Source organism: Canis lupus, chromosome 5, assembly GCF_003254725.2.
Source record: "Canis lupus dingo isolate Sandy chromosome 5, ASM325472v2, whole genome shotgun sequence".
In the NCBI taxonomy this organism is placed as follows: Eukaryota; Metazoa; Chordata; class Mammalia; order Carnivora; family Canidae; genus Canis; species Canis lupus.
This window is the reverse complement of record NC_064247.1, coordinates 47,601,364-47,627,174: the sequence shown is the minus strand read 5'-3', so window position 1 is coordinate 47,627,174 and position 25,811 is coordinate 47,601,364. Positions and strand designations below refer to the sequence as shown.

General features: G+C 35.2%; 1 protein-coding gene across 6 annotated transcripts in view; it reads right to left on the bottom strand.

Annotated features, from left to right (window-relative positions):
* The window catches only part of DOCK7 (dedicator of cytokinesis 7), a 219,365-nt gene that overhangs the window by 136,291 nt on the left and 57,263 nt on the right, over window positions 1–25,811 (bottom strand). For all 6 annotated transcript variants that reach the window (XM_025427884.3, XM_035717103.2, XM_025427892.3 and 3 more), the window contains exons 10-14: window positions 22,226–22,306; window positions 20,349–20,514; window positions 15,206–15,348; window positions 10,444–10,537; window positions 9,600–9,762 (exon numbers count right to left, since the gene is read on the bottom strand). In XM_025427884.3, coding sequence (XP_025283669.1) covers window positions 9,600–9,762; window positions 10,444–10,537; window positions 15,206–15,348; window positions 20,349–20,514; window positions 22,226–22,306 — 647 coding nt within the window. The remainder of the gene's footprint in view (window positions 1–9,599; window positions 9,763–10,443; window positions 10,538–15,205; window positions 15,349–20,348; window positions 20,515–22,225; window positions 22,307–25,811) is intronic.

Sequence of the window (25,811 nt, the reverse complement as noted above, 5' to 3'; positions counted from 1 at the left end):
ACATCAGGCTCCCTGCTCAGCAAGGAGCCTGTTATTCTCTCCCTCTGGCCCTGCTCAAGTTTTTTTTTTTTTTCCTCTCTCTCTCTGAAATAAATAAAATCTTAAAAAAAAAAAAAAAAAAGAATTACACTAGTATTTTTTCTATGATACTCTGATAGCATATGTACTTCCTTGATAAAGCAAGCATTTGATATAAATAATCTTCATTTGTTTGGCACAATAGGAAATGCATGACATTAGCTAGAAACTACATATATTTGTGTACCCTCATTCACCCCTATTCAGGATTTGAAACAACCAGGTTCCTCCTGAATTAACATACTACAAGAATAAGTGAAGAATCAATGGGGGGGGGGGGGGGGGGGGACAGGGGGAGTTATTTAAATACAAAAATCTCTAATTTTAGGCACAGCTTAATAATAGATTTTTTAAAAAATATCTTTGAGAAATCACATTGTTGTGATTTCTCAAAGTGCTTCTTTAAAAGCCTATTTTTTAAATATAAAAAATAACAAATTAAGCTAAAATATATATATTTTTTACATGTATAGCCTTTTAGACAGCTTTTCCTACACTGTCTCATAATAATCATAAAAACTGGGAGGCAAAGGTGTTAGTAATAGGAAATGTCATTTTCAGAATATAGTTCTTTTTAACCTATTTTCTCATGTCAACCAAATGTTTGCTTCAATCAATCCATTCATCCTCCCTCTATTCAGGCAATAATATTTTAAAATCCTTTTTACACTATGAAATCCTTTAAAATACACTTAAGTTTTGTACTAAAAATAAATACAATGTGCAAAATTTTTCTTAAAACTTACATTAAAAATGCTTAAATTTCTGGGTTTTTTTTTTTTCAGTTCCAAAGTGACTTCTCTGGAATGTCAGCTAATCATACTGGTTCTTTTTTTTTTTTTTTTAAGATTTTATTTATTTATTCATAGAGACACGAGAGAGAGAGGCAGAGACACAGGCAAAGGGACAAAGGGAGAAGCAGGCTCCATGCAGGGAGCCTAACGTGGGACTTGATCCCAGGTCTCCAGGATCACACCCTGGCTGCAGGCGGCACTAAACCGCTGAGCCCCCAGGGCTGCCCTCATACTGGTTCTATACAGGTTGCTACACAGTTAATGAGGTAATGGTGGTATATAAACTAAAAGGAGTCCTAGTGTCCACTTTATTATTTTTTTATTATTATTCACTGGGAAAATGTATATATAAATTTGTATAATGACACTAATGTGTATTACCTGAAATTACAGATTACCGCTACACATTCCTTAAAAGGTTAAAAAGAATTAAAACTGAGCCAGAAGAATATTGTGATCCAGCAACAATTTAGTCAGCAAATATAAATGGAAACTTATGCAAATATTTTATCATATCTGCCTGTTAGCTGATATCTGATCATGCTTCATACAATCTCCTTTTGTCATTCTAAAATTATTTGTTTACTAAATTTTCTAGATATGATAAAGGCTTTTTTTTAAATAAACTATAAATTCCCAAAAATATTAGCTGTCCATGAGATTAAAATTCTTTAACATTATTAAGGAGAATAATAAATCCATGTGATTTATTGTTCAGGTTGCATGGGCATTGAAGGTTCAAATAATAATACAAAGCGAGCTACCACTAACTTTGATAACTTCCCTTTTAAAATCATTCTCTGGGATCCCTGGGTGGCGCAGCGGTTTGGCGCCTGCCTTTGGCCCAGGGCGCGATCCTGGAGACCTAGGATCGAATCCCACATCAGGCTCCCGGTGCATGGAGCCTGCTTCTCCCTCTGCCTGTGTCTCTGCCTCTCTCTCTCTCTCTGTGACTATCATAAAAAAAAAAAAAAAAAAAAAAAAAAATCATTCTCTTATCTAATTGTACCCCCAAAAGCCCAGAATCCTTATGCTTTAAGGATTATGCTCCTTAAGCATAAGGTAACCTAATAAAGCCAATGATAATAATGACTCAGCTTCTATTGAACATTTAATATGTATCAGGCACTTTACAAAAAGCTTTATACGTATTATCTTTTTTCATCCTCACAAATCTCTAAGACATAGGAACTTTTATTATCCCCATGTAAAAAGAGGAAAAAACCAGTCAATCTCCAGTTTTAGATAATTCCTAAAAATAAAATATGGTTGCAAAATATGGTGACATACCCAATTTTTCATAAAATATGCATAGAGTAATACCATTTCAAGTAATACAAAAACTATTCTTTATTTTCATAACCCAGAGATTGGTTTTTTTAAAAAAAGCATACAATCACCTTTATAATCTTTCTTATTTAAAATGAAAGAAACTGTTTTGTCAAACAAGTAACAGGAAAAAAAACCAACAAAGTATAGAAATCATAATTCTACTTCTATATTCTTCTTGTACCTAACTACTTTACTTCTATGAAGACACCCTTACAGTAGAAAATTATTAATCTCTTTCTTAAAATAGTGTATCCTTCTTTTTTTTTTTAATTTTTATTTATTTATGATAGTCACAGAGAGAGAGAGAGGCAGAGACATAGGCAGAGGGAGAAGCAGGCTCCATGCACCGGGAGCCCGACGTGGGATTCGATCCCCGGTCTCCAGGATCGTGTCCTGGGCCAAAGGCAGGCGCCAAACCGCTGCGCCACCCAGGGATCCCTAGTGTATCCTTCTTGATTCAAAAGCTTTCCCCTATTACTAACAGAGCACTATTTACATTTCTTTGCTGTAAGAAACTTAGCCAACTTGACATCCTATGTTACAATTTATCAATGTCTGTTAAAGAATTAAAGCATTTTACATAAGATTCTTAAAGGAAGTACATAAGATAAAAAAAAGATTATATAAAATTCGAACCTGAAACCAATTGTTTTGATGAAAAAATATTAGAACCTAAAGTAGTATTTGTTTTCTTTTTTTTTTTTAATTTTTTTTTAGTATTTGTTTTCAATAAACATTTAATAGGAATAAACCTAATCTTAGTGATAGTTTAGCTGGTTCTACTATTCTCTGAGAATAAACAGCTCACTCATTAGAGAAGAACAGTTCTTTATACAGTCATTGAATCATTTTTTGCCTACAATGCTACTTACACTAATAACACTCGGGATGAGTATCGACTCCTTAAATAAGAGAGTATTTAGATAACCCTCCCGCTGACCTCATGGATCAATGTATTAACAAGACTAACCATGATGGATGGACTGCTCCAGTCCCTTGCCCTGCATAAATATGGGGGTCAGAGGGCCCCCCAAACTGGCCCAGACACTTGGGGGGATGTAGTGGCCTGTGTGGCCTCAGCCTTGTCCCCACCCACTGCCAAGTACAATGACCCCTTCCTCTGAAACATCAGTGTTCGCCTCCTCCCTGTCCCCAGCATGTGACTGGTCACTCCTGGGGGAGAAGCTCCCCACCCACAAGCTCTGCAATGTGCCCCTCATCCTGTGCGCAGGGTGGGGGTGGCCCACCCCTGCCCTGGCCCCCACCCTGCCCCTGCTTTTGTTTGTGCTTTTGAAGAGTGTTAAATTATGGAAACCCCTCGGGGCCCTCCCTGTCCCCCAGGACCTCTTATTACCTCTTATTTATACTAAAGTTCCCTGTTTAAAAAAAACAAGGATAAATAATGAGGTATATTTTGAGGCAAATAAAAAGGTAAATAAAGGGACACCTGGGTGGCTCAGTGGTTGAGTGTCTACCTTTGGCTCAGGGCATGACCCCAGAGTCCCAGTATCGAGTCCCACATCGGGCTTCCGACAGAGCCTGTTTCTTCCTCTGCCTATGTCTCTGCTTCTCTCTTTCTCTCTCTCTCTCTCTCTCTCTCTCTCTCTCTCTCGAAGAAAGAAAGAAAGAAAGAAAGAAAGAAAGAAAGAAAGAAAGAAAGAAAGAAAGAAAATCTTTAGGAAAAAAAAGTAAATAAAGGTGTTCTGCCTGCTTTAATTATCTAGCAATAAGAAATTTTAACGTTATTCATATTGTCAAAAACTATAAATGCCAGATATACTATTATCTCAAAGGATAAAGAACACAGAAAATAAAATAAGACCTTGGTCAAATCCAGATAAGTTTACCCCTTATTTATTTGTAACAAATAAAAGATAAATAAATGACAATACTGTCAGAATTATATAATTTATAAGATTCCTCTGACACTGAATAAATTGATTTAAATGAAATACTATAAAGCACTAAATAAATGTTATCATATCAGCACATCACATGAAAGTTCAGAACACCAAGCATTAAGAAAATAACTCAAAAAAGCCTTCAAAGGAAAAGATACCAACAAAGCATTAGCAATCTGAAATACATTGGACCACTTGGGGCATGTGGGTGGCTCAGTCAGTTAAGTGGTCAGCTCAGGTCATGATCTTAAGGTCCTGGGATCAAGCCCCATGTCGGGCTCCCTGATCAATGGAGAGTCTGCTTCTCCCTCTCTCTCTGCCCTTTACTCCCACTCATGCTTGCTCATTCTTTTTCTCCCTCAAGTAAATAAAATCTTTTAAAAAAGAAAAAAGTATATTGGACAACTCAAAAACATCACTTAAAGCAAGAAGATAGTTATGTCATGTTTTCAAAATCCTGACAGAAAATAATTTATAACTTAGAATATTGTATCCAGCAAAATTACTAATTCTGGAGTAAAGGTTAAAATAAACATTGTCAGACATGAAAGTATCAGAAAATGTACTCTCATACACCCTATTTCAGGAAGATACTGAAAGCTGTCAATAAAACAAGTAAAACAATAAAAATATATAGGAAATAAGGACCCCTTGGCAAAAGAAATGCAAAGAGAATTTCCAGGATTATGGTAAAGAGGCTCCAAGACAACAACTTTACAGTAAACTTAGTAAGCCTAGGAATCTCCCTCTGCCACACTTACAATTTAGTTGCAAGGGAAACTAAGGAAGTTGCAAGGCAGGAAATGACTATCTGATGCATTTCACTGCATGATGAATTTTAGGGATAACACACAGAAAGGCAGGGAAACTAAATAATATAACTACTTCAGGAAAACTCAGTGTTATATAAATCAAATGCAGAAATAAAATCCTAGTAATCTACATGGCTCCACTGCAAAAATAGTTACATAAGAATCACAAACAGTAAAAAAAAAAGAAAAATTAACACGATTTAATGAAAAACTGGGATATAAACATATGGAAGAGATGACAATCATATGGTTTTTTTTTTTTTGGATTTATGCAAGTCATGTATTTTTAGGAAAGAAATAAAGAGTTAAACTGTCATCTTCTAGAACAGTAAATAAATATTTAAAATGGAATAAGGATCAAGAAATAGTAGCATGAGTATGTTATTTAGAATAAATAACATAAAGGAATAAAATACCAAAAGAGGGAGCAAAAAGAATTACCAGTGATTGCTGAAAATTAGACATCAAGGCAGGGATGGGAAGGCTGATAGGAATAAGATGAAGGACCTCTGTTTTTAATATTAAGCCGATGGTACTTATGTGAACTTTAATTATATTCATATAATTCTTTTTAAAAACATATATATGTAAATAACAAATATAAGTAGGAAAATGAAAAGACCACTCAAATCCCCCGATTTCTATTTTCTCTATCTCTGAAATAATCCAAGCAGAGGCAAGACAGATAAACACAAGTTAGGGATGCTCTAGATGAGATTTCTATACTAGATAATACTACAGTTCATAACCACAAAAAGGTTTCATACAAATATTGGATTATATAATCCCTTCTTTATTCCATGTGCTTGTAAGTACTTAAACATATAATTTATAGAATAATTTCATAATACCTTTTTTCCTTTTAAATACATATTTTCTTTAGCTTAACTTCCAGAAATTCTGCTCACTCTAAGTGTCAAATATATGCAGTGTCTTATGCTCTATACCCTCACAAGGCAAGCAGGTATGCTTATTACCTCACATTTTATTAATAAGAAAACTATCCAATAAACTAAGTAACTCATCCCAGGTCACCAGAGCATAGTAGCGTCAGAAATCACACCCCTATCTCTGTGACTCTAAATCCTACTCTCCTACCATTATACAGTTCTGTATTTCTCAAATCAATGAATAAATGTTTATTGTGGGCATTCTGTGTGCTAGCACACTATTCTAGATGCTGAAAATAAAGCAATAAAGGAAACGGACCAGTCCCTGCCCTTTACAGTAATTACATTCTAATGAAAAAAAAATCTGATCATGTAACTACATAATGTAATGCTAGATAATGATAATATAAAGAAAGGTGAAGAAGTGGAGGAAAGTAGCAATGGATCTTTTTACCCAGGGTAATGAGAGTGAACCTCTCTAGGCAGTGATCTAAGCGGATGCATGTCTAAATAAGGAACCAAACCACACAAAGATCTGGGGGAAAACAGGCAAAGAGAGGAACAAATGGAAAAGCTTTAGGGAGAATGGAATTTTGTTTGTTCAAGGATGAGTAAAAAGGTCACTGAGGCTAAAGTAAAATAAGCCAAGCAAGGTAGGATATGAAATTAGAGAAAGGCAGGGCCAGATCATGTAGAGTCTAATAGATTATTATTTTTTTTTTTAATTTTTTTATTTATTTATGATAGTTACAGAGAGAGAGAGGCAGAGACACAGGCAGAGGGAGAAGCAGGCTCCATGCACCGGGAGCCCGACGTGGGACTCGATCCCGGGTCTCCAGGATCGCGCCCTGGGCCAAAGGCAGGCGCCAAACCGCTGCGCCACCCAGGGATCCCGATTATTATTTTAAAAAGCATTTTTTTTCTCCTTATGATGAAAGCCACTGAAGGATTTTAGATGGAAGAATGAATAATCTGATTAAGAACATTTGAAAATCTCTCTGGCGATAATGCCGAGTATTGCTTTAGGCAGAGTTAAAGGAAGATGATCAACTTAAAAAGGTAGAGAAAAATCTGAGATCAGAAGCTGTTCAATATGCCAACCTCTAGCCCCACGCAGCAACTAAACATTTGAAATGTGGCTCATCTGAGATTGAGATATGATTTAAGCAAAAAATACATACCCCATGTTGAAGATTTTTTGGAGGAAAGAAAAACAGTAAAATATCTCAACAGTTTTTATAGTTATTACATGTTGAAATGATAATATTTCATATATAATGTTAAATAACATAATTAAAATTAAATTCACTTGTTTCCTTTTATTTTTTTAGTGTCAGAACTATAAAATTTTAAATTCCAAATGTAGTTCCCATTATATTTCTATTTGACAGTGCTGATCTAGATACTGGCTTGCCTAGAGTTTTAAAAGCGGAGAAGGTAAGGGATGCCTGGGTGGCTCAGTTGGTTAAAGATGTGACTGCAGCTTAGGTCATGATCTCAAAGTCATGGGACTAAGTCTCACTTGGAGCCCCTAGTCAAGCCCCTCACTGAGCCCTGCATCAAACTCCACATGGAGTCCCATTTTGAGCTCTGCACTCAGTGGGGCGTCTACTTCTTATTCTCTCCCTCTGGTCCTCTCCTTGCTGGTGTGCACATGCTCACTCTCTCTCTGAAATAAATAAATAAAACCCTAAAAAAAAGTGGAGAAGGTAAGAATTATGGGATTTGGGACACATTTGAAAAGCAGAGCCTATAAACTTTTATGGAGTAAGAAAATGAGAGAAATCATTTTGATTCCAAAATTTCTTGCAAGACATGTCTCTAAAGGCAAGGGAAACAAAAGCAATAATGAAATATTAGGATTTCATCAAGATAAAAAGCTACACAGCAAAGGAAACAATCAACAAAACTAAACGGTGAACTACAGAATGGGAGAAGAGATCTCCAAATAACATGTCACGAAAAGGGCTATTATCCAAGATCTATAAAGACCTCATCACACTCAATACCCAAAAACCAAACAATCCAGTCAAGAAATGGGCAGAAGACATGAACAGACATTTCTCCAAAAAATACCTACACATGGCCAAATAAGTACATGAAAAAATGTTCCACATCACTTGCCATCAGGGAAATACAAATCAAAACCACAATGAGATACCACCTCACACCAGTGAGAATGGTGAAAATTAACAAGACAGGAAACAACAAATGTTGGCGAGGATGTGGAAGAACTCTCTTGCAATGTTGGTGGGAATGCAAGCTGGTGCAGCCACTCTGGAAAACAGTACGAAGGTTCTTCAAGAAGTTAAAAATAGAGCAACCGTACAACCCAGCAGTTATACAACTGGGAATTTACCCTAAAGATACAGATGTAGTGAAATGACAGGACACCTGCACCCCAATGTTCATAGCAGCAATGTCCACATAGCCAAATTGTGGAAGGAACCATGATGTCCTTCAGCAGATAAATGGATGAATAAGATATGGTCCATATATAAAATGGAGTATTACTCAGCCATCAGAAAGGATGAATACCTACCATTTACATTGACATGGATGGAACTGGAGGGTATTATGCTGAGTGAGATAAGTCAATTGGAGAAAGACAATTAACATATGGTTTCACTCATATGTGGAATGTAAGAAATAGTGAAAGGGACAATAAAGGAAAGGAGGAAAACTGAGTGGGGAAAAATTAGAGAAAAGACAAACCATGAAAGACTGCTAACTCTGGGAAACAAACAAAGGTTTGCAGAAGGGGCGGGATAGGGTAACTGGATGATGGGCATTAAGGAGCTCACACAATGAGATGAGCACTGGATGCTACACTATATGTTGGCAAATTGAATTTAAATTAAAAAAAAAAGAGAGAGAAATCACTTAGATTCCAATTTTTTTGGCCTGAGAAACTGAGTAGCTTGATGGTAAAATATGCTAGGATGGGGAAGTCTGGGCTAGAATGTTAGGCTGGGGAAATCTGAGATGCCTTACTGTCTATCCCAATGTCGAGTCATGGGCTAAGCATTCACAAATAACGGTGCTTCATTTATAAGGAGTATAAATAAATGAACCCTTAGAGTTATGGAGTGCTCAGCCTAGAAAGCCTATCTAATAACCTGGTGTCAAGTATTCTGAGTAGTGGATCAATAAACATTGTTAATTAGTTGTTGGACCAAAGTGCAGCCACATAAATTTGGTTCCACTGGAATGCTAGATTCTGCTAATAAGAACATCTGAGGAAATAACAGTAATAGGAGTTCAAATGTTTTAATCTCACAGCCCACAATTCCAGGCTAGCTCCACCACAGTGAAGGATACTTGACTTCTCCATCCCTTTATTCACTTTTAAAATGAAAGTAATATCTACTTCAAGCTATGAGTAATAAATAAGATAATGTATGTAAAGTAATTAACATTTGACCTGGCAAGTAGTACAAGTTTAATACATTATAGCTGTTACTAAAAATCATACAGTAAAAAATGGAATAAGTAACAAAGCTAGGAAAGATTTTTATAAAGTTTCATTCTAGTTCTACTTTAATAATAGAATGTATAGTATCTAGGGGCACGTGGGTGGTTCAGTGGTTGAGTGTCTGCCTTTGGCTCAAGCTCATGATGCCAGGGTCCTGGGATTGAGTCCCGCACTGGGCTCCCTGAAGGGAGCCTGGTTCTCCTTCTGCCTGTGTCTCTGCGTCTCTCTCTCTCTCATGAATAAATAAATAAAATCTTAAAAAAAAAAAGAATATATAGTATCCAATTTCAGAAACCTCCAAAATTAAAATGTGTTACCTGTAAGTAGTGTTTGGAACATAGACATCCCTGGCAGGAAACTCCAAAATTTCTCTGGTAGGTCTGACTCTACTGTCTGGATAAAGCTTCACTTGAAGCAGCTCTGGAGTTAGGCAATAATGGGGATTTTCAGGTGCAGGAGAAATATCTATCTTCAGCTGAGCTGCATATAAAAATATATTATAAAAACAATGTAAATATAAAAACTTCATGTAAAAATGTTCTTGGAAGGATTTAGATCCTATTTTTGCAAGAAGTCTGGAAAGAACTCAAAATTACTATCATCTCAGACCTTTAAATTATTTCATCCTACCAAGTCTCATATCAACTACTGATACTGACATAAAGTACATGTAAAATCATAAATGCCTACTGAATGAATCGGAAGAAGCAAAAGCAAACAACAACAACAACAACAAAACAAACCAGATAAAGGGACCTAGCATAAAAAGCCAACATTTTGAAAGTTAAGTGATTCAAACTTTTTCACTCTGGAACACAAAACAAAACAGTGTGACTCTGGAATGATTTGCTCTGATTATAATATGAATCTGTTTCTGAAATATTTACCATTCTATGTACATTTTCTTTCCCCTAGAAAATGATTTTTAGCCATGATATTATGCATCATTCTCATTTCGGTACTCAAATAATCAAAAGTATGGAATCTTGCATATAAACTGTTAAGACCATGAAAGTAGAATAATAAGATGAAGGAGACAAGGACTGTGCAAAGAAGACATCTGGGTCAGATAAGTGAAAAAAGGATTACATAATTACCAACAATATGACATATTAGTGATGATAAGGGTTGTAATGATGTCTACTCAAAATTTGAAAATACCTGTAATAGGTCTTAGTCGCCGTAGAACAGAAGATGGCCTTCTCATATCAGCAAGAAATTTGTACAGATCTTCATCACTTAGGCGGTCTCCTTCCTAAGGAAAAAGTATTCAACAAAACAAATATAGTAGATTGAAAATAAGTGTATATTGCCTATTAATATTCCTACTCTCTTCTGTGAGTTTAGTCAGAATGAAAAGATTAAATTAATATAATTATGATTAAAAATAAATATGATTTCCTTCTTTTTATGCTTTCAAATTTTATTAAGAGCTATGATAATATTATCCATACTTTAATTTTGTACATTTACTTATAGCCCATTATTTATGTCTATAAGATATTACAGGATACTCTAAAATATAAGCAATCAATACAAGTTAGATGTAGATGAAAAGAAAAAAGAAAAATAAGAATATAGACATAAAAGAAACATATATATAGGGACACCTGAGTGGCTCGGCGGTTGAGCTTCTGACTTCAGCTCAGGGCGTGATCCCAGGGCCCCGGGATCGAGTCCCACATCGGGCTCCCTACAAGGAGCCTGCTTCTCCCTCTCCCTGTGTCTCTGCCTCTTTCCCTCTCTCTTTCTGTGTCTCTCATGAGTATATAAATAAAATCTTTAAAAATATATATATGTGTATATATATATATATATACACATATATATATACATACACATGTACACAACAGTCTTAAAAACTTGTTAGAGTTTTTGTCTTTTCAATTTTACATCACCAAACTTCTCAAATGTAAAATATACAGCATCAGCTAAATTTGAAAAAGAGTAAGTAGCAAGAAAAACTACACTTTTTTTGCTGATTGCAAGTACTTTTTAAAAAAATTTTCATTTGAGTATACTTAACACACAATGTTACATTAGTTTCAGGTGAACAACATAGTAATTTAAGGAGTTAGTACCTTATGCTATGATCACAAGTGTAGCTACCATCTATCACCATACAACACCATTACAGTATCATTGAGCATATTCCTAATGCTGTGCCTTTTATTCCCATGACTTCATTCCATAACTAGAAGCCTGTATCTCCCACTCTTTTACATTTTGCCCATCCCCCCACCTTTCACCCCTCTGGCAACCATCAATTTGTTCTCTGTATTTACAAGTCTGATTCTGCTTTTTGTTCGTTTACACATTTGTTTACAGAAACTACTCTGAAGGAAAAAAATAATTTTCCTGATACTGGGCAGCCCCGGTGGCTCAGTGGTTTAGCGCCACCTTCAGCCCAGGGCATCATCCTGGAGACCCAGGATCGAGTCCCATGTCAGGCTCCTTACATGGAGCCTGCTTCTCTCTCTGCCTGTGTCTCTGCCGCTCTCTCTCTCTCTGTGTCTCTCATTAATAAATAAAATCTTTAATAAAGAAAAATTTTCCTGATACTAAGACCAGAAAGAAAACTGTGAAACAATTTTAATCAATGGGAAATGAGACAAGCAAACAAACAAAAAACCAAACCACACCTATTAATAGAAAATTTTTAACTTAATGTAATATTTTTTCCTACAATTAATATAGGTAAGAATTTTACTCTTTTATTTAAGAGTCAAGCTTTAGATTTTATTAATTCAAACCTCTGCACTTGACACCTTATTGGTTTTAATGCACAGTTCATATACTTCTTATTTTATGTCTTAATGAACATGTTTAACATTAGTTTATTATTGTGGGCCCACCTTAACCCATATCCCACTTGTTCACTATTACATTCTAAAACAGGGTACAGAATTGATCATTTTTTATCCCACTATTTAGAAAAGTATTAATTTCCCAGTGATTCAAGATTTTTGTTAATATTTTAATAAACAGTCTTGAGTTTTATTAAGTTATTATTAGTGAATTTCATTTTATGAAGATTTTTTTTCTAATTACTGCAAATGTTCTACCAGTTTCCTAAAACAGTATACTCTCTCCTTTGAGTCAGATGTTTAAATGGTCCTTTTTGATGATACATTCAGATTACCTCTACTTAATTATTTGTCTACTTAACCTGTTAAATTGACTATATCATTGGCTTCCACTCCTGACTAATCATGTGCCTTTTGTTGGGTGAGGAATAATTCCCATGCCTCAACTTGGTCACATGACTGGCCTTGTCCAATAAGCAAATGTAAATGCAGAAATGTTTGCATAAGTGAGCTTGGCCCCTCTCTTGAACTTAAGCCACAAAAATGAGAATCAAGCCAGCCTGCTAGAGAATGAAAATAGAAGTAGAGAGACATGGAAGACGCCAGACTCATTTCAGTCTTCCCAAGAAAAGTCAGTCTAGACTTCTAGCCATTCTAGTCTAGTCTAAGACAATCTCCAAAGTGAATGAGACTAGCTGATAACCCCCACTCCCATACTGCAGTCATCATTGTGTACTCAAACTTACGTACCTGCCAACAAATAAAACAACTATTCTTGAAACTAATGTGTGGGTTTAATTTTGTTTTTATATCTCTCTGTATTTTTAATTTTGGCTTGGCAATTTCAAATGCTTATATATAAGCATTGCTGATTATTATATCCCAGTCATAGTAATCTCTCATCAATTTAAAGAAAGAACTGTCTTTTGTATCCCATTTATGAGAAATTTATACCTTAAATTATACTATACAAAATTTTATTTCTGCTATTTACTTAATTTGCATTTGCCTGATGCTTTTAAAAATACTTATAGGGACGCCTGGGTAGCCTGGGTAGCTCAGCGGTTGAGTATTTGCCTTTGGCTCAGGGAGGGATCCCAGGTCCGGGATCAAGTCCTGCATCAGGCTCCCTGCAAGAAGCCTGCTTCTCCCTCTGCCTGTCTCTGCATCTCTCATGTATAAATAAAATCTTTAAGAAAAAAATACTTATAAAAATTGTACATGCTAATTATTAAAAAAATAGATTACACAAAGTATAAATGCTTTCCATTAAAATAAACAAATGTTTTCCATTGCTGATGTTTCCAATAATCATTCATTTTAAGTTTTCACAATCACCTTGTGCTAGTTTCTAGCTACTAGTCTCCAATACAGTATCCAGTACATGGTGAATGCTCAAAAAAATATTTGCTGGATACATAGGTATGTGGGTGGACTGATACACAGTACGTGCTGAACACTTAGAAACTATGAGTTGGATCAATAGGTAGGTGGGTGGATAGATGACTTGTTGATTTAAGGTTACAATACCAGGTCAATAATAAAGTAGGCTGAGAAATGAAAACAGAACTGTAGAAATAGTGGAGAAGTGATATAGTGGTTGAAAAAGTAGAAAGAGAGAAAAATGTCATAGCTGCAAGTCTATGTCACTGTATCACATAAATCTACTGCTCTGTTTCTGTAGCTTTATTTGGTCTATCACTTCAACCAAGTTAACACTGTGGCCTTTTCTAGACTCTTATTCTATTGTCCATAATAAAAAGACCCTTAACCACTTCGGACACTTCTCAGCTGCTTCACTCTCCATTTGAATCTCTAAGAGCAGCTGTATAAATACTCTTGACATAAAACTGTGAATGGGGATGCCGCCTGCCTTCAGCCTAGGGCATGATCCTGAAATCCCTGGATCGAGTCCCATATTGGGCTCCCTGCATGGAACCTGCTTCTCTCTCTGCCTCTCTCTCTCTGCGTCTCTCATGAATAAATACATAAAATCTGAGAAAAAAAAAAAAAAACTGTGAACGGGGCTTCAACTACACTGCTATTTTTCACTTTACTTTCCTAAATTCTTGCCTTCTTTCAAGTTACAAGATGTCAGTAGGCCAGGATTTCCTCCTTTTATTTAGAATAAGACCTCAAAAGAAGGAATTCTCCAACAATACTTAGCACTTCTCTTTCATCTGTTCCAAAATATATGCATGGTAACAATCCATTTTGTAGGGATCCCTGGGTGGCGCAGCGGTTTGGCGCCTGCCTTTGACCCAGGGCGCGATCCTGGAAACCCAGGATCGAATCCCACGTCGGGCTCCCGGTGCATGGAGCCTGCTTCTCCCTCTGCCTGTGTCTCTGCCTCTCTCTCTCTCTCTCTCTCTCTGTGACTATCATAAATAAATAAATAAATAAATTTAAAGAAAAAAAAATCCATTTTGTATCAAAATTCGGTATGGATATGCACACATGCATGTACTCACACAAAAATTAAAGGGAAAAAAGCTCACTGAAGCAATATTTAACCTAAATGCAATGCACTATTATTTTTCTATTCTACTGGATTTGTTTTTAAAGTGGATATTATCTATTACATTTCCATTACTGTTGGGGATCATGACTAGCATTTGAAAACTAACGATCGGATTCATGATTTGAAGTACAGAGAATGTATTTGTAAAGAATAAAATATCTTTGATCAAGAACTTCCTGGACCTATAAATACACCTATAAAAACAATGCACTACTAAGGCCTGAAAGTCCTATTCCATATACTATAGATGTCATAATTCAAACAAACAAACAAACAAAAATGGGTGGGGAAGAGAGATACAATCACATAATTGCTTAGTAAGAAAATTTATAAACCATAAATGTTTAAAAATTAAAATATTACAATTAAGAAACAGGATATAAATCTGGAGGACTGATTTTGATCCATTATAACATTTAAATAAATATAATTATCCAACAGGCACAATATTATTTTATTATACTTTTATCTTTAAAAGATTTTTAATTTCTCAAAATCACACTTACTGCATATACATGCATAATTACAACTTTTCTGAGACCAAAAAATTTTATGTACAAATACCCTCTAGAATTCCTACATGACAGAACAATACCTGCTTAAAAAAATTCGTCACTGTTAGAGTAGCAGGTCGAAAGCTGGTCAAGTTACAAGCATCATCTCCACTTGTTGTCCTTTCAAGTGATCGTCTGCCAACAATACTAGAATTCCTCCTCTCTGACCAAGACCCTTTTCTTTCTATCAAGGGGGGAAAAAAAAGTATAGAATTCATTTTCATAATACTTAAAATTTGTTTTAAAGCAGCTTTGCAAATACAGAAAAAAAAACATTAAAAGTGAAAATTATCTATTCAGCATATTGTTTGTAGTAAGAATTTTACTTTCAGATAGGTGACTAGGTTGCACAGTCAGCTAAGCATCAGACTTGATTGGGCTCAGGTCCATGATCTCAAGGTTCTGAGAACGAGCCCGGTGTCAGGCTCCGCACTCAGCACAGAGTCTACTTAAAATGTTTCTCCTTTGTGCTTGCTTCGGAGGCACATATACTAAAAAGGACTGTTCCTCCCTCTCCTTCACTTTTGACAAATGAATACTTCTGTGGAAGTGGTATTTTCTCTAACATATATCATTTGCTTTTTCATTCCTTAAAGCAGTGCCCTGAAATTACAAAGCCACCTTCTTTCCTCTTCCAGTTTGGAGAAATTGGTGTTCACAATAATAGAGAAACTTAGAACTCAAGTTCACTCCCTCTTTCTCAAATAAATATATAAATCTTAAAAAAAATATTTCATTTCTGGAGAGATCAATAAAGAAGCACTGTACCTAAATCTTCTCGTTCTCTTTTTAAAATTTCTCCAGTGTAAAACAAGTTTCTACTACACAAAATTTATGCAGATGACCAAAGATGAGCTATGAAGAACAGCTGCAGAAGAATTATGCATTTATTGGGAAATATTCACACAATAAAAATTTTAGTCACCATATAATAGTCCCCCAGTCTTAGCACTTGAATTTGAAAGAGAATTTTAATTCAAAGTCCTTGCAAGATAACCCTGTTATTCAAAACCATATAAACAGCTATATTGCAGATCAACAAGGAAACAGAAAACTTAAAACTATAAACAAACTATACATAACAGACATCTATCTATACTACATATCAGCAAGCAAAAGTAGAATACATGTTCTTCTCAAGCACACACAACTTAGAACATTCACCAAGGTCTCATCTATAAGACAAAATAGAATAAATTTAAGAGGCTGAAATCGTATAAAATATGTTCTCCAACAACAATCAAATCAAACTATAAATCAGTTACAGAAGAAAATATGGGGAATTCATAAACATGTGGAAGTTAAACAGCAAACTCTCAAACAACAAGGGTAATTAGGAAATAAGATGAATAAAAATTAAAACACAATATCCCAAGACATATGGGATAAGCAATGCTCAGAATGCTCAGAATAAAATTTACACCTATGAGTACCTATTAAAATGCCTATTGGATCCCTGGGTGGCTTAGTGGTTTACTGCCTGCCTTCAGCCCAGGATACGATCCTGGAGTCCCGAGATCAAGTCCCACATCAGGCTCCCTGCATGGGCCTGCCTCTCCCCTCTGTCTGTGTCTCTGCCTCTCTCTCTCTGTCTCTCTCTCTGTGTCTCTCTCTCTCTGTCTCTCATGAATAAATAAATAAAATCTTAAAAAAATAAAATACCTATTATATTTTTAAAAAAGGAAGAAAACTCTCAAATCAATAACTTAACCTTATGCTTTAAGAAACTAGAAAATGAGAAAACTAAAATTGAAGCAAACATGACAAAAGACTCAAAAAAATACAACACATAAATGGCAATAAATGAAACCGAAACTAAAAACACATCCATGAAATGAAAAACTGGATCTCCAAAAAGAAAATTTTAAAAATGTTAGCTAAATGAGTAATTTAAAATATAGACAGGATTCAAGTTACTAAAAATCAGGAATGAAGGAAGAGATATCACTACGGTTCTTAGAAAAAGGATTATATTACAATATTATGAATAACTGTAGGAATTAGATAATTTACACAAAATGAACCTTCCGGGGATCCCTGGGTGGCTCAGCGGTTTAGCGCCTGCCTTTGACCCAGGGCACAATCCTGGAGTCCCGGGATCAAGTCCCGGGTCAGGGTCGCGGCATGGAGCTGGCTTATCCCTCTGCCTGTGTCCCTGACCGCCCCCCCAATGTCTATCATGAATAAATAAATAAAATCTTAAAAAAAAAAATGAACCTTTCTAGAAAGAAACATAATAATGAAACTGATTTAAGGTAAAACAAAAAATATAAAATGATCTAAAACAAGTGAAAAGATCTATTTAGTAAAGAAAAAAACTTACCACAAAAAGACCAAGCCAAGATGGCTTCACTAGAGAATTTTTCCAATATTTCAAAAAACAAATATCTCTTATAGAAAAAAAATATTAAATAAAATACTGGGAAACATATTCTAACATCTACAAAAAACTTACATACCGTGACCAAGTGGGATTCCTCCCAAAATGTTAATCTTACATTTCTTAACTAATCTTGTTTAACATCCAAAACCCAATCAACTAATGCAAGACACCCTACTAAACGAATATAAGACAAAAACCATACAAGACAAACTCTAAGGCAGAAAAAAGATTTGACAAAATTCATCATTCTTTCCAGATAAAAACATTCAAAAAGTTAGGAATAGAAGGTAATTTCATCAATCTACTAAGCTACACTTATGAAAAATCGACAGAAACAAACTTGATAAAAAAAGGCTGAATGTACTCCTCCCAAGGTCAGGAACAAGAAGAGGATATCCACTCTTGCCACTTTTATTAAATATTATATAGGAGGTTATAGTTAACATTGTATAGGAGGCTCATTAGAAAAGAAAAATATAAAAGACATCCAGACTGAAAAAGAAACAGTAAACTTTTTGTTATTTACATATGACTTGACCTAGTATAGAGAAAATCCTAAAGAATCCAGGAAAAAGAAAAAAAAAAAAAACATTGTAATTAGCAAACATGTTAAAAATGATTTCAAAGTTCAGGACAAATATTCAAGTCAATATTCTTTTTTTTTTTTTTCAAGTCAATATTCTATACATAACAAGTAAATATTCTAAAAATAAAGTTAAGAAAACAATTGCATTTAAAATAGCATAAAAAACAGTAAAATATTTGGGTATACATTTAACAGGAAAAGTGCAAGGCTTGTATACTGAAAACGATAAACTGTTGAAAAAAAAAGTTAAGATCTAAATAAATGGAGAAACGTTCCATGGATTGGAAGATTTAATATTGTTAAGAGGGCTTGGGGCAGCCCGGGTGGCTCAGCAGTTTAGCGCAGCCTTCAGCCCAGGGCCTGATCCTGGAGACTCGGGATGGAGTCCCACGTCAGGCTCCCTGCATGGAGCCTGCTTCTCCCTCTGCCTGTGTGTGTGTGTGTGTCTGTCTGTCTGTCTCTCATGAATAAATAAAATATTTTTTAAAAAATAAAAAAAAAAAAAAAGAAATTGACAGCTGATCCTAAATTTCATATGAAACTACAAGGGCCCAAATAGGGAGGAAAAAAAAAACTTTAAAAAAAATAATAAAGTTGGAGGGCTCTCTCCAATTTCAAAACTTATTGCAAAGCTAAAATAATCAACGCAGTATAGTACTACCAGAAGCTCAGACACATAAATCAACGGAATAGAATTGAGAGTCCAGAATTCAACCCATATATCTATCATGAACTGATTTTCAACAAGAATGGCAAGACCCTTTGCTGGAGAAAGAACAGTCTTAGCAAATGGGTGCTGGGACAACTCATTATCTACATAAAAAAAATAATGGTTGGACCTCTACTTCTCATGTAGCCAAATAAGAGCTATACCTATAAAATTCTATAAAGCATACAAGTAAATCTTCCTGATCTGAGATTAGGTAATGTTTTCTTAGATATAACTCCAAAAACACAAGCAACAAAAGAAAGGAGAAACGGAACTTCATCAAAATTTTAAATCTCTGTGCTGCAAACAATACCACCAAAAAAATAAAAAAACAACCCATAGACTTGGAAAAAATATTTACAAATCCTTAATTAGATAAAAGATTTGTATCCAGAATACAAAAGGACTCTTATAACTCAATGACAAGTAAATTTTTAAAAACACGTAAAAAATTAGCATACACTAGAAAACAAGACAAAACAGATATTAAAAATAAAAAGGGCAAAGGATTTGACTACATATTTATCCAAAGAAAATATACGAATAGCCAGTGCAGTAAAATAATACTAAAGATCATTAACTATCAAGGAAAGGCAAATCTAAACCACAGTGACAAACCTCTTTACCCACACTAGGATGGCTGTAATCAAAGGACCAGATAATACAAGTGTTGGCAAAGATATAGAGAAATTGGAACCTTCACACACTGCTAGTAGAAATTTTAATGGAGCAGCAACATTGAAAAAAAGCCTGGTAGTTCATTAGTAGGTGAAAGAATTATCATATGACTTAACAATTAATTACCAGTTTAAAACCAAAAGAAATGAAACATATATTCAAATAAAAGCTTGTCCATGAACATTAACTGCAGTATTTATACTAAACAAATAGTTTAAACAACCTAAATGTCTGTCAACTGATGGATAGACAAATAAAATGTGCTATATCCACGTGATGGACTATTATTTGGCAATAAAAAAAATTAAATACTGATACATGCTATAACATGATTGAACTTTTAAAACATTACACCATGTGAAAGAAAGTATTAACAAAAGACTACAATTATATAATTCTATTGATATGAAATGTCTAGCATAGACAAATCCATCTATGTCTCCATAGACAAAAGAGATCAGAGATTGTTTAGGGTTGTCTTTGGGAATTGGGGAAGAAGGGATAGTTACTGCTAATGAGTAGAACAGTGTTCCAAATTAGACTGCGGTGACAGTTGTAGAACCTTGTGAATAGATTCAAAAAAAAAAAAATGAATTAGACACTTTAAATGGGTAAAATGTATAGCATATGAATTACACCTCAATAAAGCTGTGGGTTGGGGGGAAGGCAAGAAAAAAAAAACACTGAATGCCTCTGAACATTGCAAGGTGTACAAATAAAACAAGCCAAAAAAAAAAAAAAAAAAAACCCAAAAACAAATAAAACAAGCCTATATAGAAAAAAATTTAAAAGTATACATTTAAAATATTTTATATAAAACACTCTTACCTCCAGTGCTTATTTCCACCTCTGTAGAATCTCTTTCCAAACTCCCTGCACTGCTAACAATATTCATTAAATGGATTGCAGTCCAAGCAAAAGGCATGCGATACTTCCCAAGTCTTTGACAAAACTGATCGGCTTGACTTTTCAGCTTCTCCAATTTTTCCTTATTCTGCAAAACAAAACTTTATACATTATATAATTATGCTCAAAAGAAATGAATTAAAGACTACTCCATAATACATAAAAGGACAGGGTAAGAACTCGCAATTCTCAACACAGATGGAAAAATAATCTATACCTTTCAGAGATCAACTAACACTACATTTATCTTAACCACTGAATAATTTCAATCCATTCTATAAATGTATGTGCAGAGTAAGTCTTTCAAATTTCTCTTTGTGATTATCTCATCTTGGTAGGAAAGAAAGGAGAGCAAGTGTCAAACATGTTTATGTATTACAAGTACTATTTTATGCAAAGAAACATAACCATGTTCTAGCCAATAACTGCTAAATACAAAATATTCAAGGTTATGACTTACTAAATTTTATTATTCTAAAAAAGATGGAAGTAGTTGAGCCACTTGGAACTAATCCTGAATTTTATGGCAAGAAAAGGAATAAGGTAAGGTGGGAGTGGGGGGCACAAATAGGCTAATAACATATAAACTCAAAATTGTAATTAAAGAAATAAAGAAAAAATTATTACAAATGGACTAAACCCTAGAAATAAACTGATGGTCCAAACACTATGTAACTACCTAGAAGATACCATGAAGCTAGCCCAACTTTTAGGCTGTCCTGGACACAAACGCTAAGGTGGCCTATGAGAACTAACCAATAGGGAAAGCCAGAATACAGTAACCCTGATTTCAATCAGCTAGCCAGGGATCAGAGGACAGTATCATGTCCTCAGGTCTACCTATATTAGCAGAAAAAGCTCAGTTCCTGTACTAATTTCACAAAGATAGAAAGCAAAACATATTCTAGATTTTGGTAACTTGTCCAGTATTCCTCAATCATACTATCCTGGCTGTTTCAACTATTAAATCATGTGGTCAAAGATCTAAGATCTTCTGTTATTTTGTAGCTAACACAGGGTATCTGAAATTTGGTACCAACTTTATATGAATTACTTCTGCTTTATAAATTGATCCAGATTCTAAAACTTAGTCATCTGATGGCAAAAGATAGATTGCATTTTCTATTTTTACTGTATTCCTCAATTATCTGCAGCGTGACAGAGCTCAAGAATAGTCATCTTACTATGAAGTTTTATTATCAATATCACTATTTTGTAAAACTATAACTATTTTTGAAAATTTTAGTTATTTGGGAATTAAGTACATTAATTTCTCTTCAAGAAAAAAATTCAGAGTCAATTAGTTTGGGAGTGAGAGAGATTTTGAAGAATAACACAGCACAGAGGCACCTGGGTGGCTCAGTCTTTTAAATGTCTGACTCTGGATTTCAGCTCAAGTCATGATCTCAGAATTTTGAGATTAAGCACAGCACTGGGCTCCCACTGGACATAAAGCCTGCTTAAAATTCTCTCATTCCAAAAAAAAAAAAAAAAAAGTTCTCTCATTCTACCTGTCCCTAGCCACCACCCGCCAAAAAAAATAACATATGACAAAAGCTAGGTGGCAAAAAAGATAAAGAAGAAAGTAATAAATTGGGTAGGTCAATAGAAAATAATGAATTAGTAGTGAAATTCCTTAATATGCTTTGCATAGTATTCTGCCAAAGAATAACTTCGGAAATCAGAGGATGTTTAGGGTTGAGTTTGAGGATTTAGGGGAAATGGGAAGAAAACTATATGACTATAGAGATGGGAAATGACTATAAAAGTGAGAAAAAATGTGAGGCATGACAATCTACCTTCGTCGCATCTGCTTCTTTGAAAATCATATATGGTTCTGCACACTCTCCAATGTCACCTTGCTGTAGAACTTTTTCTAGCTGTCAAAGAAAAAAAAGTAAAGACTAATTAAGCTGAAAGAAAAAAAAAAGCAATCAGCCAGGAATGCAAGGATGGTTCAACATTAAAACCAACCTTTCAACATAAAGTACATTAACAGAATGACAGAAAACACACACGATCATCTCAAGTGATACAGAAAAATAACTAGGCAAAGTTCAATACCCTTTGAATGCTAGGAACATTCAACAAACTAGGAATACGAGAAAGCTACCTCAACATAATAAATGCCGTATATGGAAATACCAGAGCTAAAATCATATTCAGTGGTGAAAGACTGAAAGTTTTTCCTCTAACATCGGGAACAAGATATGGATGTTCACTTTTGCCAATTCTATTCAACAAAGTACTGGAAGTCTAAGCCAGAGAATAAAGCAAGAGAAACAGAATATATAGGACCAAATCTGAATGGAAGAAGTAAAATTGTCTTTGTCTGTAGATGTAATCTTTTGCACAGAAGAGCCTATTACACACACACACACACACACACACATCACGGTTAAAACTAATAAATTCCACAAAGTTACAGGATACAAAATCAACATGCAGAAATTAGTTGTATCTCTATACATTAATAATGAACAATTCAAAAAGGAAATTAAGAAGACAATTCCATTTACAGTAATATCAAAAACAAAAAATATAGGTATCCCCCACTTTTAGAAAGCTCCCATTATGCCACTTTGCTTTTACAAAAGACCTACAATACTAGTTTTCATTAACTGAAAGAAATCTAAAGTTTCACCTTTATAAAAAAAAAAAAAGGCAAAAAGCAAAAATAACATTCAACATTTGCTTTGCAGTTGCCAGATATATAGGCAGTACGCACCTTGAGAAACAAGAGTGGCACTGCCAACCCTCTTCCCTGGACACTACACTCAGCATCTTAGCATCAAGCTGCCATAGCAGTGAACTCTATATATGAGCATCTGGGCTTTATCTCAATTTATTTTGTGCCTTTGTTGGCAAGATTATATCCAATGGTAGCAGGAAAGCCTAAGAGAGCTTATTTTTGGAGGTCCAAAAACACTCAAAAAATTTTCCATATAAATAAATGGTAACTATTTTTTCACTTTATGCCATTTCAGCTTACAAAAGTTTCATAAAGGCACTCTCCTTCCAGATAGCAAGGAAACCTGTACTGAGAAATTAACTTAACCAAAAAAGGTAAATGATCTGTAATCTGAAAACCATAAAACACTTGTAAAAGAAATTGAAGAAGATATAAAAAGACATCCCATATTCATGGACCAGAAACTTTAAAATCCTTAAGATATCAATTCTACACAACGCAATCTAGGGATTTAGTGCAATCTCTACCAAATCTCAAGGATTTTTGTTTGCAGAAATAGAAAAATTCATCCTAAAATTCATATGAAATTTCAAAGAACCTTCAATAATCACAACAAACCTTTATAAGGAGAACAAAGCTGGAAGTCTCATATTTCCAGATTTCACAATACAAAGCTACAGTTATAACAAAAATTTGATACTGACATAAAGACATATATATAGATGAATGGAACAGAATACAGCCCAGAAATAAACCTTCATGATTTTCAACAAGATTGCCTAGACCATTAAATGGGGAAAGGACAGTTTTTTCCAAAAGTAGTATTTTAAAAACTATATATCCAAATGTAAAAGAATAAATTTAGACCCTTACCCTTTATCAAATACAAAAATTAACACAAAATGAACCAAAGACCTAAATGTAGACCTAAAACGTAAAACTCTTAAGAGAAAAATTAGAAGCTTCATGACACTGGAATTGACATTTTCTTGGATTTGACACAGAAAAGCAAAGGCATGGGGAGCCTGGATGGCACACACGGTTAAGCAACAGACTTGATTTCGAATCAGGTCATGATCTCAGTGTTTTGAGACTGAGGCTCATGTAGGGCTCCACACTCAGTAGGGAGTTTGTTTAAGACTCTCCCTCTCCCTCTGCCCCTCCCCCTACTCCCTCTCTGTCTCTCTCTCAAATAAATAAATCTTAAAAAGAAAAAAAATAAGCACAAGCGTCCCTGGGTGGCTCAGTTGGTTCAGCGTCTGCCTTCAGCTCAAGCCATGATCTCAGGGTCCTGGAAGTGAGTCCCACATTGGGCTCTCTGCTTAGCAGGGAGTCAGCTTCTCCCTCTGCCCCTTACGCCACTCATACTCTCTCTCTCTCTCTCTCTGAAATAAATAAATAAAATCTTGGGGCGCCTGAGTAGCTTAGTTGGTTAAGCAGTTGCCTTCAGCTCAAGTCAGGATCCCAGGGTCCTGGGACCAAGCCCTGCATTGGGCTCACTGCTCAGCAGGGAGCCTGCTTCTGCCTCTCCCTAGGCTGTCCATCCTCCTTATGCTCTCTGGCTCTCCTGTGTCTGTCAAATAAATAAAAAATCTTACATACATACATACATACATACATGCATATATATCTTTTAGAATGATCTTTTTTAAAAAAGCACAGGCATACCTCAACAAAAAATTTAATTAAAATACTTTTAAGGTTATTCTGTTATCATTACCTTAATGATAAATGAAATGAAATTTTTTAAAAAAAAGCAAGTTTATCTTCCCCTATTTGTAGGTTTCTTTCAATGAGCTTTGTTTTTGTACTCTAAACTTCCATAAAAAATAATCCAAACAAAATGGTATTACTCCTTCACATATTTACCAGAAAGCAACTAAGCTGTTAAACAGAACCCAAGGGGCACCCAAGGGGCACCCAAGTGGCTCAGGGGTTGAGCGTCTGCCTTTGGCTTAGGTCACGATCCCAGGGTCCTGGGATGGAGTCCCACATCAGGCTCCTCGCATGGAGCCTGCTTCTCCCTCTGCCTATGTCTCTGCCTCTCTCTCTGTCCCTCACTAATAAATAAAACTCTTTAAAATAAATAAATACATACATACATGCAATACAATACAATAAACAAACCCCAAAATGAGCAAGGAATTAATAATCCTGGCTCAGGGCAGCCCAGGTGGCTCAGCGGTTTAGTGCCGCCTTCAGCCCAGGGCATGATCCTGGAGACCCCGGATCAAGTCCCACGTCAGGCTCCCTGCATGGAGCCTGCTTCTCCCTCTGCCTATGTCTGTTCCTCTCTCTCTTTGTGTGTGTGTCTCTCATTAATAAATAAGTAAAATCTTTAAAAATAATAATAATAATAATAATCCTGGCTCAGCCAGAATTCCAGTATCTCGGACAATGATATATTGCACTAATAGCTCCAATTCTTCACCCTTCCTTTACCCTGCTCATTGCTACATGACGTGGGAATCCCTCTGAATAAAAAGGCCAGCCAAGTATATATCCCAACTCCTTGATTTTGTGTTCTGTCACGTGACTTGTATTGGCCAACGGAATGTTAGCTGGATGTGACCTAAAGCTTAAAAGGTGCCTATGCAGGTGGGTCTACTTTTTGGCACTTCTACAATCACCATGAGAATGTGCCAGATTAGACTGCTAAAAAAGAGACATATAGAAAAGTACAGCTTCAGCTG